Raw genomic sequence first — 18,840 nt, forward strand, 5'->3', positions numbered from 1 at the left:
CAGCCTTTTCTCTTTGGTTCCTGCAGACAGGAGGAAGCATGCCAAAAAGAGACTCTAATGGCTCATTATAATACATCTATTGCATTAAAGTTCAATTAGCAAGTGTCAGCCGAGATTTACAGAGGGGGAGAGTTGAGAATACAAATCTTTCCATTAGATACACAGAGATGCTGGCAAATCGAATCTTCATAGGCACATCGTTACTCCTTTGATTCTTCTTAACAGACACAGGCAGTCATGTTCTTCACAAACAGAAATTAATGTCACCTCTTTGACTTGAGTGAGGCTATAAATACTGACTTCCACAAGCTGAGGATTTGGCCCCTACTGTAGAAAGCCTTTCCTATCCAACTGTATTTCACTGTTCATTATAGACAACTAAATACACCAGAAATTTAAAACACAAAACAGAAAAATCAATGAGATAAAGATTGCTATCTCATGTGTATCTCACATATTGCAACACAAACACTTAAGAACAGGGAGATAAATATCAGGAAGCAATCTCTGAGGTGACAGCTCAGGGAGGATCTTCACAAAACACATCTAAAAGGTCTGAAAACTTAATTCCACAGCAGATTTCAAACAGTGCCTGCAGCCTGAACCGCTGGTCTTGTTTAAGGTTGAAGTACAATGTGATTTTAGATTCAATGGGAAACTAGGTATAAATTGCACTGACAATTTGTGTTTTTGGCATTCATATGGCCATAGGTATACAGTGCATCTCAGGAATAATGGAAAAGGAACTCTTCTGTGGCAATACAGAAAACATGTATGTGCCTAAAAGTACCCATGTGGTAAGTATCGATGGTCCTTGATGCTCTGTTATATAGAGTAATATAAAGTGAAACATTACCTAGCAAATAAGTAAGCTTCTCACTTCCATCTGCTGCTGCATTAGTGCCTATGACTGTGTGTGTGCTGAATTTAAGCTGTTTGAGTCTTCTCCCAAACAATTCCAGGCACCCACCCACAGTTCTTATTCACTCCTTGTGCAGCTGCAAGTTCCAGGCTGCCTTAAAAGTGCTACCAAAACATGGGATGCTGAGGTGGCCAGGAAGCACGGCAGACAGACAACAGCAAGTTAACAATGATTTATACCTGTAATAACCACAGGAAACTATGCAATAGCTCAGTAACAAAGCCACCAGATGTCAGCACTAGCCTGTACACTTGGAAAATAAGTCTTGAGAACTCTTTGCTGTTTTTTTTTTTAGCTCTGTATAGCTCAATATTTGTGATCACTCAGCTGGGGTTAATCTCATTTCATTAATTCACCGCAGTTTAATAGAAAAGTAATCTCTTCAGATGAGTGAAAAAAAAATATTTAAACCACTACAGATTCAATAAGAGCAGGACCAAGGGAATAAAATATATGTAGCCCTTTAAGTTCATCATTTGGATGTAAACCTTGTATTTTTAGGTGACCAGCACATACCTTTGTATTTTAGCCTACAGGAAAAAGTTAATCTTTTATGCAGATTCACCAGATTGACTGTTAAAGTAAGATGACTCCAAATTAAATATGATTTACAAATTAGTGGTGAAAAGAAAATGAAAGCCAGTTCTTAGGAGCAGCAGGTCTGGAAATACCCAATGATTACAGCAGTGACTGACTGCATTGTGGAAACAACTTTGTTCAAGGGTTCTGTTAAAGTAAATGGCATTACCAGTGCGTAGCACTAGAACTATTCGGGGCAGAGTCTTGTTAAGTTAATGAGGGGAATCAAATGCACGGTGGTAAGGCACAGCAGTCAACAGCATCAACAAAAAGATGTGCATTCAGTGGGCCAGCACACAAAAACACTAATAATCTGGGATGGACAAGATCTAGAGCACTATCTCTCAGGGTTAGCCCACATGGCAGCTGTGTGCTTGGAACAAGAGCTGGATCTACACCGACCTGAGTGACAGAAGGGTATTTTGGCCTTGTCCAGTTTGTGACAAAATGCCTTAGTAATCATCAAACATTACATGGTGCAACGTGGAGTAAGATCTAGGACTGTTGATCATGACCACTTGGAGTGTGCACAAGCAGGAGATGCTAACGAGACCCACCCTTTCTTGCATTGCAGGCTGCAGCTTCAGGGTAGCAATACTGCATACACAAACAGAGCACACACCATAAAAGCACTGTATTTCTTGGTGCCTTGAGCCAATTCTTCTCAGCCTGTCAGCAAAGAGCTAAAATGCATACCCAAGCTTGAGAGATCTTGGAAATTGAAGTTTCCCGTTTTGAGAAACTTCTAGAGCTGCTGTTGCTTGCTGAATGCTGAGACTTCCTCCCCTCCCCATTTCCAATCTCCAGCTTAATTTCATCGTCTTTTTTTTGCAAAAGCCTGTTCTCACCACTTCAGGAGCTGCTCTGGTTGGCCATGCAATGGGGCAGCGATGACAGCAGGACACCCCAATTTAAAATAGTTATCACGATTGAAGCTGCATCACACCAGTTACAAACACACAGCAGAGGTCACCACAGGAACCCCTGCATTCTTTTTACTTCATTTGTTAAGATACAGACGATTGCTTTTACTTACAGCTTCACAGCAATTCTGATGGTGGAAAGAAAGAAAAAAAATTGTCTCCCACGTCTGTTAAGTTGCTATTGTGACCAGTCTCACTGACTTGCGTGGAATTACGCAGGATAAATTCAAGCCCATGGCACGGGAAGGAATTATTAACACAGCACAGGGCAGCAGCAGAGACTTCAGCCTCACAGAGAACTTCTTTTTCTCCCTTTCACAAATGCCATACCACACATTTTCTTAGACTAAAAAAGCATTTATTATAACAGGTTTATAAATATCGTTGTATGTCACTGTCAAATGGCTAAGAAGGCTCACTTTAACACCAACATTTAGTATAAAACAGATGTTACAAAGCAGTATTTTAGGGCATGCATTGATTGTAAAATAGTCCCATAGGTCACCACAATTTCATTATCTATTCATCCAGCGTTATTTTTTCAAAAAGACTACTGCATGAATATAAATAAGTTTGATGATTACTTCTGGACTACAAAGCCCCAGCTCGGCACTCCCACCCAGCCAAAAGCTCACCGTCTTCAAATGGATGCTGGGTGTTGGCAGACAGAACTGAGCCTACAAAAAGGCAGAATACCAGCTAACACTATACTTACAAAGTGCTTATTTGTGTGTTTTATCTATGTATGTTAGATTGAAGTTTACTCTTGAGAGCACTGAATAAAATCAAAAGGTACAGCTGACATTTCAGCTTCACTTTACGTAACACAACACCAAGTGGCAAGAGTTAATGCACTTATGACAGTCTGCTTACTTGCAAAGAGGTTAAGGCAAACCAGACCTCAGGATATATTAATCAGAAATACCAAGACATACCAGGCATCTGTCTTAACCTAAACAGAACTCACCACGCTTCAAATATGTTAACAAAATTTATCTCCCTAAATGAAGGCTGGGGGCATCACACAGAAGTATCACGGTCCCATTTTCCCAATGAAGTTAATAGGTTTGGAATTTCATCTTAGACTTTCCGTGTCAAAATTTGAGTGATACTTCCAGTTTAAGAGAAGATTATTGCGGTAGTTTTTTCAATTTGATTTTTATCACTGGTTTCATATCACCAGCTATGAAAAACTGAAAAAACAAAACATTGCTCTCCAAATATCTCTGAAGCAGATATAATATTTTGTGTTTAAACAATAAGCCTTTCTCCTCCTAGATTTGAAACATGACATCTGTGTCTTCTCTCCAATTATCCTAATATTCTATATGACATAATTTCTCTTACTTCTTGAACTGCCTTTTTTTTTTTTTAATCTTATTTAAAAAAAAAAAGAAGAAAATAATGGGAGGCTGATTTTTGTACCGAAGAAGTCAACAAAAGTTAGTACATGAAAAAATGAAAATATAATACCCTAGTAGGCAACATGTCAGGTTTGCATATATTTTTGGACAATGATACAGAAGAAAATATCACCTACAAGTAAGGGAACATGTAAGATTCTGTCTTTTTTGTTGTTGTTGTTGGAAAGTACAGCCTATTGTTTAGTTTTTAAACTGCCTTCTATACTTTTCAGATTTGCACACGTACACACTAATACATTTAAAAAATTTACTCTGCCTAAATATTAAGTCTGGGAAGAATAATTTTCATGAATATGAACTTTGCAGATCACTGTTGTGAAAAATCAGCAAGGATGTTTTTACTCCTTTGCACAGAATCTAGGTGATTTTTTCCTTTAGTTTAGTCCTCTACTATTATCATCTCATGAAATTGAACCAAAAGGTGTGAAGCTTAAGAGAGAGCTGTGAGACTAAATTCTAGTCCCTCTGATGGGACTCCAGACACCTCTGTGGGAGGTGTCCCTGACCGTGGCAGGGGGTTGGAGCCAGATGCTCCTTAAGGACCCTTCCAACCCGAGCCATTCTAGGATAAATTCAGTAATGCTCTGCAATTGCTAGTCGCCATGAAACGTTCACTGCCATGAGTAGGCTTTGAAGCCATAAAAGAATTGCAGCTGTTGGGTACTTTTGAAAAATCCAGTTCTTTAAAAATCCAATTTCTTTAAAATACCTTTAGAGAATGTTTCTTAAAAGTGCCATAGAAAATTTCACCTTGTAAGGACGTTCCTAAATACACTCTAAATGCAGATCAAAATTAGCCTATCCTGAGAAGCAGCCTTTCTATAAACATGGGTGGTGAAGCTCTACATATGCTCCAACCTCACATCAGTGAGAGAACATCCCTGCTTCAGTGAGAGACATGGAAGCAAGTTAGAAATTAGTACAATTCAAATTATTTAGCAATCCAAGAAAAGATAAAAATCTGCCCTTTTCCTTACAGCAGATTCTTTGCTATTGCCAATGCAATCACAGATTTTCAAAGAAAGTAATACCTGTTCAGTCTGCTTTTTCACATCTATTGACTCCACAAGCTGTATAAGTCCTCCTTAACATTTCAAAATTACACTGATTTTACCTCACTATCTGAGTCCAAATTAGAGAAGTTAAATTACAGAGTACACACAAATAGTTTTACCAAACTCAATGTAAAATTGAAAAAGTGACCCAATTGATTTTTTTCATACTAATAGAAGGTGAAGAAAAGGGAAGTTTACCTAGATCTTATTCTGTATCTGCAAAAAAATCAGACATATAAATTGCACAGAAATAGCTAGAAAGGAGAAAAAAAAAAAAAAAAAAAAGCGATGAAAAGTTGGCATATGGTAAATAAATATAAATGATTTTCTTTTGATTAATTTTTGTACTCAGGAAATTAAGATTTTCTTTACAGCCATCAACAGGCTTCCAGTTAGATCTCCATCTGAGCTGGGCAGGCTGTGGAAGGACTGCAGTAGGCATTATCACACTGTTACAGAAATAATGATAATGAAATTTTAATTAGGGGAAAGAGACAATGGACAAAGAAAGCTGTTAAGACTTAGAGCTCCCACCTTCTGAGACTTGAACTGTCACGGCCAAGCAGTTTGCAAAATGCCCAGTGAGCAGGTACGTGTGCAGCAGCCAACTGTTGCTGCTGTGCGGATGGTCCTGATGTGTTTTTTCTAAATTTAAGGGCAAGATCAAGCCTCTAGCTCAAGCCTTGAAGTTCCCTGGGAGTACATATCTCAAGGTATGAATCTGACCATCTGCCCGCATCATCCCTTACACAGCTAGGACCTGTATAAAAGTTAAAGTCTTGTTCAAGTCAGATTCCGCACCTTTTCATATCCAGTAGTATTTTCATGTGATTTACATGTGGCAGAGCCAAAGTCATGCACGAACGGGAAGTTTGACGTAACCATCAACCCATCCTTCTCCTTCAGCCTTACTAACAAACTCTCCACTCTTCTATCTTGAAGCATTGGAGGTTGCCTCTGCCTCATCGTACAGCTCCACCTGTTCTTCACGCAGTGGCATCAGGGCTGAGATGGAGGATGCCAGTTCATGCAGGGTGTGCAGCACATGCACAATTCTGTGAAGCACCAAAACAACTGTAATATTGAAATGTTTCTACTCCTACCACAAATTTAAGGCTCTGGACCTTGTATAAAATATTAGCACTTTTAGAATAGGCATCTGTAGAAAAGAGTGATATTAGACCTTTCGTAATTCGCTCTGTGAAATATGTTCCTTTCTCCTAAAGCTACTACTGAATGCTTTTCTCTGGGGAAACCGTGTGGAGAAGTTAAAAAATTAAAATACACCTGCTACAGATCAGTGTGGTAAACCAAGGGGTCACAAAATGTAATTTAAATGCTGGTAAAAAGCTACCAGATATAAGTTCCAGTTCTGCCCCTAGAGAGCAGCACAGTGCAAACCTCCAGCACCACCCCCAAAAAAGAAAAGGTTAGAAATCAGAGTCTATTCCACAAAAGGAGAATTTACAATTTACTTCTCTTTAAAGGGGTTTTTAAATGTCTGGTGCATTAGAGGGACAGGAAAGTAAGGATAATTAAAAAGATTTGGGAGGATCCCTGCCTCTTTCCTCCCCCTACAGCTTACAGCAGTATTTACTTACAGGTAAGTGGAGTAATGTCCACAGCACAGATTTCTAACCATGACCTGGGTAATCATGAAGACAGCTGTGTTTCCATCCTCCTTATCCACTAACTCCTCTTCACAGCTGGGCTAAGACTTCTCAGGATCCAGGTGCTAAATCGCACACAGCAGCTGTGGGAAGGAGTACAGGACATAGGCTAGCAACAAGGACAGATCTTTTCAGAGGAAAACTGGGCATTGGCACTCACAGTAGGAATATCATCCACAATTTGGCAAAAGAAGGTAGACATATTTAAGGGATTTGGTGTTGGATGGGCCATGCTGTTGGTTATTTCCACTTCACAATAGTCATTGAGTACATGGAGACAGGCGAAGAGCTTTTCTTCCTCGTCCAGCCCCAGGATACGGAGCCCCAAGCCAGCTTCAGAGCTACCATCAGTGTGCTGATGCGCACAACACTGCAGTTATTCTCTAATTCTTGTGTTAAAGACTGGAAAAGTCAGTGCCAAACACAACCTTTGGCAACATTTAACCCAGCCTGGGGAGGTTCCATCAGATTAAGGCAGCTATAAATGCTTATTTTCTTGCTGTCCAAGAATTGCAAACACAATCCATCAATAAGGACACAGAGGCCTCAGAGGGATTTCAAAATGCCTAATCAATATATTCTCTTTCAAAAACAGAGCAATTCCCTTATAATTAGAGGATTTCGGATGAAAGCTTCACCCTGTATCCAGTGACATTTTAAAATCTGCTAGGCTTTCTTTGGAAGAAAAAAGCCAAATCAGCATCTAGAGGTATCTCAACTATACTTAAAAATAGTTATTTGAATCCACCAAAGGAAAACAAACTTTATAAAGGTCTGTCCTCTCTGCTTATTTTACTCTTCCCTACCCTACTCTTCACTAATTTCATGCCTAACTTACTATTTGTAGTGGAGTACCTATCAGACTCCACAGTCAAAAATCAAAGCCCCTTTGTGAGAAGCACTGTCACAAAGGATCTCATTTCTTTATCAAATAGCTTATAAGCATGTATACCTTACAGGCAAGGTGGACAGAGGGAGCAGAAGGTGGGATCATGTTTAGTGTCACATGCAATGGTCACAACTGAATGTTGCTGCGCGTGGAAAGAATAATATACTCAAGCCTGCTAATTAGTGCTTTGTGGTCTTTTCCAGTGCTATCATTCTAATTAATTATCTTTCTAATTAACATTCAAAATCAAATTTCCAAAGGCCACCATACTCTAAACGTTACTTTTCTAAACCTTATGTTTCTGTATTAGGTCACCCTGCAGCAAGACACTCTCCCTCTCAAAATTAAAGCGTTTTCTAAATGTGCTGCTGCTTACTAGTAGGCACCATAAGGAATCTAGAAGTGGTTTAATTTGGAGAAGGAGCTTTCTTCTGAGGGAGACGTTTTCCTTTGTTTTATATTGGTACACATTAAATAGAGAAGTCAAAAAAAAAGGAATTGAAATGCCATATTCACTTTAAAATTACTTTGAAGAAAGCTGCTTTTTAGTGATTTGGTACAGCAGGGATCAATCCTGCTTTTCAGTCTTAAGAAAGAAAACATGAAAAACAAAACACTTCCCATGACAAGTTAATGTGCCCACTCAAATGTTAAGACAGCAGGTACCACACAAAGTTAAGTACCATTGAATTAAAGCCTTTTCATTTCTCTTATTACATTTTTGTCCTCATACTTACTCCCAAATACTAATTTCTAAATACTTGCACATTCTTTGTACAAGATTTGTGTTCCTGCTTTTTCCACTCTGAAGAGTGACTCTCAAAGTACCACAATACAATAAACTTTTTTCACTGAAAAGAAAAAAAAAAAAAACACCTTACCCCAACTCCTGCTTCTAATTTGGTATTTTCAGCTCTCCTTAAGCTTTCTGCAAAACATTTAGAGAAAGAATTGTAGCTTTTCTCAGATGTATGAAGTAGTACCTAAAATTTTAGAACAGTTTACTGGAGAGTAGTAACAAAGCTAAACTCAATCATCAACTTAAATGCCAAATAACAGATTGCCTTGCTTCTTGTTGTGGACTTTTATTTCCTCCCATTTGATTAGAGACGCTTAATTAGTGCTAATTAGGTCCTTTGAAGTTTGGGTCAAAGATTTTTTTTTAGAAGTGCACATTTCTGCTTATAGTTCAAAAAGAGGAAAGTACAACAAAGCCACCAGGCAGCACACTTAAAAGTAACCCTAAAAAAAAAAATGGATAGAAAAAAGAAAGAAACTGTAATTCTCCCCTAATTTAGCACATGGTACAGCTGGGGCCTGAAGCAGTTTCTGCTGTGCACTGGGTATCTCCGTAAGTGGCTGTGCTTCAGCTCTGAATTCGCTGTTGCTTTAGACCCTGAACTTTCAACCTTGAAGCAGCTCTGACTCCCAGTGGGCTGCCTCGCAGTGGAAAGCAGCTCCACGTGTGTGTTGTACATTTACCGTGGTATCATTACTGTCATCTTTAACGTACCTCTGAGCCCGGGTCCAGCCAGGCTGCCTTGCATCCAGCACTGTGTTAAAGAAGTGAAGAGGAGCCCAAATGGGCTTCTATTGTACTTCAGTACCTTTCGATTATTAAATTAAGTCTTTTAGTGGGTAATCAGGGAAACGCCTGAAACTAAACCAGTAAATTACAAGGCCATAAACTAAAGCAACCCTGAAGCTACTTTAAATAGCTGCAATCTCTGCGAAGGAGCTGTGCTATCTCAGCTCCCGCAACTGCCTACACTTTAGCATAAAGGAGAAGGAATTTGCCCGAAAGATTTCTTCACTTCAGCTGGTTGCTTAATATAAAACTCATTAACCATGACTTCAGCTCTCTGCTTCAGCCGCTCTTATGCCCAAATTTTACAGCCATGATGGTCCAAAGCTTGACCTTCCCCATCAGGTGGTTTCCACTAAATATTTTATCAGATAATGAGTTGGTTTTTCAGCTTGCAAGAGGTAATTTATACTAAGTAAGCTACTGTATACACTTTTCAAGTTCATTTCCCTCTGAATTCCTCTCTCCCCTCCTGAACTCCAGGTCCAGCAATTTTAAGCAAACAACTCCTTAAAGACATCAATGCAAGTATTACATGTTACAAAGTAAGCTTTCTTTTAAAATGGGGGCAAGGGAGTTGTGATGGAGACAAATTCCTTTTCAAACCTATTTTTAAATACTTAAAGCATAGGTTTCAAGAATGCAGAGCCTAAAAAAAGTATGTCTATTAGCCTCAGTCTGTGAATAATGGTGCAAACCCAGCAAAGCCAGTTCCTTTTTTTACACTCTATGCAGCAACGAAAATACAAAGGAGGTCCACTGCGTATTTTAACAGCTCCTACATTAGAGTCCTCAAGCACACGACATTAGAGAGAGTTTTGGTGCAATGATGCAAGTTGGGAAGTAAGCAAGCAACCTTATCCAAGCACATTCAGCTGCTCCATGGATGTGTCATACACTTCCTGCTAACGAAGTACAGAAAATCTCCACACAAACTCACATTTTTTCAGAGTTTTACATGGCTCATAAAATACATTCTGACACTTTCCAGTTTGATAAGATTTAGCGTTCATCTTTACAGCATTTATTGGTGATAAAATTTCTGGTGTATTTCCTCTTCAGACCATCTTTTTCTACAGTAACTTCATTTTTGCAATGATTTGATGAAATTAAAGATACCGATCCTTTTATTAATTCCCATCTCTCCTTACAAATAATCTCTTATATTTCCATTTCTTTATAAGCACGCATCAGCTGCCCATATTCATCTTTAACATGAACAGGATATACAGGCATACAACACAGGAAAAAAAAAAACAGATTTCTTGGTACTACTGCACAACTACTTAAAAACATTATTTACATGTCAGCAATATCACTGTTTTGTCGTAAAAAGAGAAAAAAGGAGTTTATTCACTGGGAGGATATCCTATGGCTTGTTGGGAACTTCTCTGTGTTTTAAACTTGTTTTTCCTATGGATGGGGAATTTAAATAACTGCATTCTCCCTTCCCCTTATTTAAATAACTTCATATCTCACTCATAAAAGAAGTAGCCTTTATTTTCAGGAAGGGTGTTGAAACTATTGTTATGAAGACATTCATCGCTTCTTCTCTACTGAAGAAAAATCCTGTTCATGCTTGATTATGCAAGTTTAGTCTTGGAAAGTACCAGAGCAAGAAAACCTTGATAAATATTAAAAAAATAAATTAAAAAATGGGATTACTGAAGGTTAGGTTTTAAACTTCAGTGTCAGTATTCTGATCTTAAGTTCAGAAACTGCACCTGGGAGTTGTTCTGTCTGCACCAGAATTACCAAACAGCACTGTAATGTTTTCCCAAATTTGCTTTCTGGGAGCAGTATGGAAGGCAATTTTGTTACTTGATAAGACGTCCATCACTAGGCTCTCCTAAACACACACACAGACACCTCTCCCAAACACACACACACACGCGTGCACACACACACATTCATTTTACAAAAGTCTTTTCTTCTTTAAACGAGTAGTCACAACACTGAAAACATTGTCCTACTTGTTCACTGATTATTCTTAAATGATTTGTCACCACTCTGCCGCTCAGAAATGGTTACTTCCTTCTTCTGAGAAGCTAACTATGTCCAAAAGCAGCGAGATGATGATGGTGGTGTGATATAAATCCCAATAAAAAACGCATCATCCATCCGTGTATCCGTCCATCCTGAGAAACTTTCACTGACAAATCCTTGCTACTTTCCAGAGGTCACGGGGTTCCCATCAATAAATAGAAGGTCAGTGCAACAATGAGGAGCAAGCAGAATGGAGAAGAGAAGGTCTGATAGGCAGCTGATGGCATGAAAATATCTTCGTACTTGTAAATACTGACCACACGCTCTGATACAGGTGGTGAGTCTATATCATGACGAGTTATAGAACCTTTAATAGGTAAGGGCAGAAAGAAATAATGTCAGGTGCATTTTTTTTTCTGTAACTTTGTCAAAGAAATAGGCAGAAAGACAAGTAATTTCCAAACCTAGAGGAGCATGCACTGTTACACTGTCAGTGAGTAGTTCTCTGATTTCTGAAATTAAACATCTGAATAAAATAAGTGAAATTCAAGTAAACAATAAACACCCCTCAAAGGAATTCAGAACTTCCAGCTGTGAATTATCCTTACTTAAATTTAGCTTTGGGGAGTGGGGATAATAGCTACATAGCCAAGAAAATGTGATATGGAGGAATCTGCCAGCTTGCTCACCTTCTTGCTTATCCGTTCGTAAGCCCGATGCTGCCATAATTTTAGTTCATTAAGAAAGGAGGGGATCTAGTAATAATGAGGAAAGGCATTATCATATTTTGGTACCTCAGCTGTTGGTAACACAGATATTGACTTACCCTGAATGGCTGGACCCCATGCAAACAGGTAGTACCAACTCAAGTGCAGATCTACGATCGTTTCCTCTCGGGGAACATACACGGGACGCTTGAACCGACAAGTTACACGATTGTTTTCAAAAACCCCTTCTTCATCTCTGGCAGGATTTCTCTGGATTTCCTTAGCCCACTGGCCAACATTATAGAAGTGCTGTATTCGGACTCTTCCGTTGTCATCATGAACACAAGCCATGACATCATCTCCTCCCTACATGGTAAAAACATTTAGGTAGAAGGAAAACAAAGAGCTTCACAGAGCATTTCCTCATTTATGTACATAATTTCAACTATTAAAAACAAAGACACAGGACTCTCGTTCACTTTTTCTTAGTTATATATACACAAATAGTCTTTTCCCAGCAATGTTTCTTCATTTAGACTGAACAGCACAGAGTAAACATTAATATATGCTTACCCTTACTGCCTCTGCATTTTCTTCTGGATCTTTCTAAGATCCATAACAACCTAACACACATAATCTATTTGTAGACATGGTATTGCCCTGACATCACACAATTAATTGACCGGTAGAAGGCTGTTTTCTTCTGTAACATGTCAAGTTCTGGGATCCTGCTTCAGGAAAACTGGCAGCCTTGAACCCTTGCTGTGTGCAAAACCCACTGCATCAACATCACGGACAGAAAAGCAATCTAACTTAGTAAGATAGAGGAGATGAATCTACTCAGTCTGGGCAAATAATAGCATCAAGTACAGTCTGTCTTTTCTAATCTCTTGTCATGTTCACTTACAAGAATATCACTTCTCAGCTATCTTAAGAGAAAACACAAAATGTTCAGCAAACAGTGACAGAATAGAGAATACCACACAAGACAAGGAAAGGCTAGTTGACGTGTGCTTCTCCCCATAACATACACGGCCACCAACCAAAGAAAGGACAGAAAGAAGTGAGCCAATTATTCCTATAGGTCATTCACAGAAAGATTATACAGTTATTGGAACAGTTATTCACGGTAACTATCATAGTGGAGCGCTCAAGAATTAGCATTAATTTTAGGAGTGCTATCTTGTAGAAGCCCCTGTGTCAAGGTCCATCCAAACACCGTGCAAGTTTGATGTGTGGCATTTCACTGAATGCCAGTGCTGTGGGGATCTGCACCATGTTAAATGCAGGTCCTCATTCTACACCAAAAACCTCTGTGATAGGACACGCTGATGACACAATCAATGCTCGTGAGCACCATCTCTCAGTTCTTTGTTATAAGGAAAAAGGTGCAGTGCAACTATTCCTATGTAAATTTGTAAAAGACATGCTGAAAGTGAAGGGAAAAGGGAACAGCTAGGTAAAACACATGCTTGAACACTTTTTGCACCTCAGTACTGCTGCAGGCTACCTTTCCAGCTTCTGTCCTGAGCCTGTCACTGCTTTCCATAACTTATTTGCCACGTTTACATGTTGTACCTCTGAGCACCAATGCCTCATTTTTAAGTACAAAGAGTTTTCACAGCTTTTCACAAGGAAAGAAAAAAAATCATTTTGAACCTCAGCAGGCATGGAAGTCTACAAGTGCAAAAACGTAATGGTATTTGAGACAAAGAAATAGGTCATAGGACTTTTTAAAAATCTACTGAGAATCCAATGTACTTTTTTTTTCCCCTGAACTTCTCTATCCAGGCCACAGCATTTGGATTAGGGCCTCCAAGGTACAGCCCGTTTCTCACAGCCAAGCTGTTTCGATGGAAAGTCATTTTCCCAGGAAAGTCTGTGTATCCCAGGACACCAAATACTGCATTACACAGGATGGGTGAGGGATGTGACAGAAAGCTTGCCAAGGTAACACTAACAAATTGATAATCATACTCATAACTGATCATCTCTTTAAAGTCTGTCTAACTACTGAAGTTCAGTGTCTTTGCTTTAAAGCGGTGGCAAGGCAGATCTATTGCAGGTACATCAGAGTTACAAATTGGTAAATGATCTCTGACAGCTTGAGGCCAAAACTTTAAAGCTGCTGAGCTGCTCTGAAAATCCTATTGAATACTTGCACTTCTAGGCCTCTAAACTCCTCCCAAAATTTAGCTATAAAATTATTCCTCACATTAAACATGAACTGGTTCTTACAACATGAACTGCTCTTTATGACACAGAAGATTGCTATCCTTGCTGTGCTTATTTGCAGCATCATACTAAGGCATAGTTATTAATGAGTGAAAAGCACCTACCCTTGCATTTTCTATTTCTCATTTTGGGTCTGACAAAAGGTTGTTAAGTCAGTGCAAATCTTCACTTTGCTTTTTGTGGCTCCTAGCTCAGGACTTCTAAGCTGTCCTTTTTCAAACTACTGCTTCCATCTATACATAAAACACTCCTCTCTTCTGACTCGTGATATAGCACACAGACTCAGTATTTTCTGATATGCTCAGGAGCGTTTCTGTACAAGCACACCCACGTTATGAACTGCACTTTTATGCTAAACATTTTATAAAGAGCATAGTAAAACATGTGATGGTGGTGAGGCACTGGCACAGGCTGCCAGAGAAGCTGTGGATGCCCCATCCCTGGAGGTGCTCAAGGCCAGGCTGGATGGGGCTTTGGGCAACCTGGTCTGGTGGGAGGTGTCCCCGCCCATGGCAGGGGATTGGAACTAGATGGTCCTTAAGGTCCCCTCCAACCCAAACCATTCAGTGATTCTATGATGTTTATTGCTCAGTTATTTTTACAATCCATACATTATATATACATGCTCCTGTTTTGCTCAGTGAAACACAACGAAAAATAACGCTTTTGAATGAAAGAGTAAGTAAAAGAATATGCATAAAACCACACACAGTAAAATCCATGAGAGATAGAAGAAGAAATCTTAACAAGATTGTTTTCTAGAGCATGTATATAACTGAGTAGCAGCCATTTATTCACACCTTTGTGGCTTTCCTGGAACAACACACAGGTACAAAAGAAGAAGAAAAAAAAACAAAATCCAAAGTTTAGCAGTGAAATCCATATTTGTACTTCTGAAAGATTTCCTAAAGAATAAAATTATTTGCTATTTAGTTTTGGATGTACCTTTTGCGCAAGTAACACTGAAATAAAATACAACAGGACATTCCCACAGGAGTTGGCTTATGTCTGAGGGCTTTTCTAATAAAAAGACCAAAAGCTAGTAACATTTGGACAGTCAGAGCTAACCTAAAATGCTATTATAATATTTCGTTAAGAAGGGAAAGGACGTGTCAGTAAGGATGAGGCAGTCTTTTGGGAGGCAGCAGACCTGGCTCCTGCTCCCGGCTGGCTACTGAATGGTGCTTTGTTGTCAGCAAGTCAGTTTCTCCTTATATGCTCTGTCTCTGACAGATAAAATATAAACCATTTGTGTAATAGCATGTGAAAGTGTGTACATTGTCAACATAAAGAGTCTTACCATTTTCTTGTCTGAAGAAAACCCCACTGCCACCCAGCCATCGGTATCTGCACTCAGCTCAAACTCAACATCAGCTCCTATCCTCCGGTAACTCAGGAAATAGTCACAGGTCTCTGCATTACATCCAGGTTTACCATACCTAAAGGGAATGGGAATTGCATGTAACCTTTCTTTTCAATTTGCTGCTATGGAGTTGATTATATTTCTGCAAGAAAATCTAAAAGAATGTATTTTGGTATAATGACATTAAAACATTTATTATGCTATACTGAAGTAGTACTATTGTTTGCAACTATTACTTTTTTACAGTAAGAATATATAACATTTAATCATTATGGCAATAAATTAATTACGCATATCGTCACTCTGTAGTCCTTCGGAGGCCTTGTTTTGTAAATGCCTCATGAAAATGAAAGAAACATTAAACAGTCTAGTCTGTAGCCATGACGTATATACTTAAATAATTGTTTCTTCAAATAATGTAGTCCATAATTATAAAGTATGTTCTCAAATAATAGACTTCTTTTTTTTAATGAATATAGAAAATTGGCCAAGCTCTCAATTGCAATCAGTCGGCATTTGCAAACGTAAAGGTACCTGCATTTTTATCTCAGACTGACCTGAAGCATCCCTTAGTTTTTCCACAGTCATCCACTCTGATTTTTGCAAATGGATCCACAGGAGGTGCAGTAGGGAACGGGTAACCTGTATAATGAGAACAAACCATTACCAAATAAAATACAAGGCGTAAAAAGCAGTAACACTGAAGAGAAAGGGTTCCGATAGCATTTACTTTGCTAATAACTGAGCTGTATTGACACAGGACTACTTTGTCACAGGCACAATCCCTCAGCCAGAGGGTCCTGATACCAGTGTAACAGAGAGGAGTGAAAACAAAATTTTCTCAGGTTTGCAATGAAGAAGGATGCTGGAGCATGGCTTTGCTGCAGTGAGGGTGTGAGGTTTCTCACAGACAACGTCACGTTATGGCAGCATGAACACAGAGTGGGGCAGTCAGCTAATGAACAGGGATCTCCACTGAGCTAGCTCGTCGTGCACTCCTAGACCCCTTGGGAAACCTGTCAGAGAACTAAGTCTGACTCCTTAGCCACAAATGATGGTAGTAAGAGTAAGTCCAGGGCACCAGACTCAGAGCTGTAGGAATGGATGCCGAAAGGACCTCACAATACATTTTCCTTACAATACATTCTCTTTTCAAAGGTAAATAAAATATTCAGTGCATTAGAGGGTAGGAGTATCAAAATAGGGAACTGCCCGTGGTGATGGCCTGCAACCAACCACCTGTGAACTAAGACACAGAAGAGCCAGACACTGAGGGATTCATGACTCTGGGCTCTACAATAATGCACTGAAGAGACACCGACACGCCTGCAAACAGGACCCTTCCCCTCCTGCCTTGTAGATGCTAGCTTTTGATCCATCCCCCTTGACATTTATATATATTATTCTACTTACCCAGCTGCAAAACAAAACACACCTAGCCACATGCAAACCCCATCACATGCAAGATCAGCTTAATAATTACAAAATACAAGCAGCGGGGCGGGACGGGGCTGTGCCCGAGGGCGCTGTGGGGGTCCCCGTGCTGTGGGGTCCCCGCGCCGTGGGGTCCCCGCAGGCGCCGCGCAGGCCGCGGCGGGCAGAAGATGGCGGCGGGCGCTGGCCTTCGTGCTGAACAACGCCGCCGCCGCCAGCCCCGCTCCCCACGGCTCCCCCATGCCCCGTCCTGTTTTGTCCCGTCCCGTCCCGTTTTGTGCCGCCCCGTCCCGTCCCCGCAGCGCACCCTCCTCGGAGAGGTAGCGCAGGTCGTAGAACTCGCTGGCGAAGGTGCCGTACGAGGAGTCGTGGGGCGCCGCCTCGTCGCCCGGCTCCCCGCCGCCCGCCTCCCGCCGCCCTCCGCCGCCCTCGTCCGCCGGGCTGGCGGCGGAGCCGGCCGTGAGGAGCAGCAGCAGCACCGGCAGCAGCAGCGGCACCGGCACCGGCAGCGGCACCGGCAGCCGCCGGGCGCCGCGGCTCCGCTCCGCCATGGCGGCGGCGGCGGGGCGGGGAGGCGGCGGCGCCCGAGCGCGCCGTGAGGGGCGGCCGCCCCCGGCTCCTGCGCCACCGCCACCGCCACCACCACCGGCACCGGCACCGGCAGCGGGGAGAGGGCAGCGAGGAGCCGGGAGCCGCCCCGGGGCTGGGGGGGCGATGGGGAAGGGGACGGGGAGGTCCCAAAAGCGCTCCCGCGGGAGGGAAAGGGGCGGCCCGGCGGGGAGATGCGGGGTGGGCGCGGGGTGGTGGGGTAGGGCTTGTGGTGTGGTGGTGTGTGGTGTGGTGTTGTGTGGTGTTATGGTGTTGTGGTGTGGTGTTATGTGGTGTTATGGTGTTGTGGTGTGGTGTTACGGTGTTGTGGTGTGGTGTTATGTGGTGTTACGGTGTCCTGGTGTGGTGTGGAGTTGTGTTTTGTCGAGCGCTGTGGTGTTACGGTGTTGTGTCATCATCTTGTCTAGTGTGGTGTTTCCTTCTCTCCTATTTATGTCCATTTTTCCCATGATTTCTCAGACGGGATCGCAGAGCACCGCGGCTTAACGTCCACCCCAGGTAACACCAGCTGCTCCCCGTCCGGCCGCGCGTCCGTGCTTGGTCCCGTCTGCACGCCGCGTAACGCGATGGCATGAGTGTGGCGAGCCAGGCAGAAGGAGCAAAACCCTGCCTGGGTCTCCAGCGCCTTCCCCAGGCTCCTACAATCAGCCCTGGGCTCGTGGCTGGAAGTCTGGGGTCTGCTGGTGCTCCTGCTGTGCTACCTGTGGGTTCGTGGAGAAGCGACGGCTGTCCAGCCCTGTGCTCTTCTGCAGGGGCTGGGTTGCTGTCTTCTGGTGAGGACTGTAATCGCTTTGTTATCTCGTTATGCATGACGGTGCTTCCCCTTCTAAGAGGCTGAACGGAGACTCTGAAAAACATTGGGTTTGGGAGGGGGATACTGAAGAACATGCCGTGGTCAGCAGTGCTCAGAAAATTAAAAGATCCCTCAATTTGCATCGTTCGTTTTTTAATACCGGTGACTGCACTGAGTTACTTTTTGGTGGTGTGCTGAGACTTCCCAAGATCTAGGCTGCATTAGGGGCGAGCTCATTCCTTCTGGCTGAGCAGTCGCTTGTAGTCCCGGAGTATGCCCAGGTGCATCTAGCAGAGGATGTTAATTCCCACCTGCATGCTCCATCATCCGGTGGAGCAGTGTGTGATTTCTCACCCCAAACAGAGGAACGGCCACACAGGGGCAAAAAATAAGGTGCAAAAGCAATTTTTGACCACGTGCAAATTCAGCGTGTTCCATAGTAGCCTCTGTAAAAAGCCATGGGTGACCAACACCAAGCTCAAGTACAAAATAATGAGTCGCTTATTCCCCCCTCACTGAGCTTGGAAAACTTTACCAGGCCAATGCAAACAAGCAAACAAACAGCAATAGAAAAAAAAAAACCTTATAAATCAGGCTAACAGGAAAATGAGGCTGTGGCTTTTTCTTTCTGGCAATAATCAACTCTGATGAAGGCTCCGCATCTCC

General features: G+C 41.7%; 1 protein-coding gene across 1 annotated transcript; it reads right to left on the reverse strand.

The window, feature by feature from the left end:
• Positions 1–10,081: 10,081 nt before the first annotated feature.
• Positions 10,082–17,329, reverse strand: FRRS1L (ferric chelate reductase 1 like). The gene is made up of 5 exons (XM_082752675.1): positions 17,080–17,329; positions 15,896–15,980; positions 15,276–15,414; positions 11,860–12,106; positions 10,082–11,400 (listed from the first exon to the last, which is right to left on the reverse strand). Exons 1-5 carry the CDS (start codon positions 17,321–17,323, stop codon positions 11,228–11,230), a joined length of 888 nt encoding a protein of 295 aa, XP_082608801.1. The 5' UTR covers positions 17,324–17,329; the 3' UTR covers positions 10,082–11,227.
• Between the last annotated feature and the right edge of the window lie 1,511 nt (positions 17,330–18,840).

The sequence above is a fragment of the Aythya marila genome, assembly GCF_965140915.1.
Source record: "Aythya marila genome assembly, chromosome: 2".
NCBI classification, from domain to species: Eukaryota; Metazoa; Chordata; class Aves; order Anseriformes; family Anatidae; genus Aythya; species Aythya marila.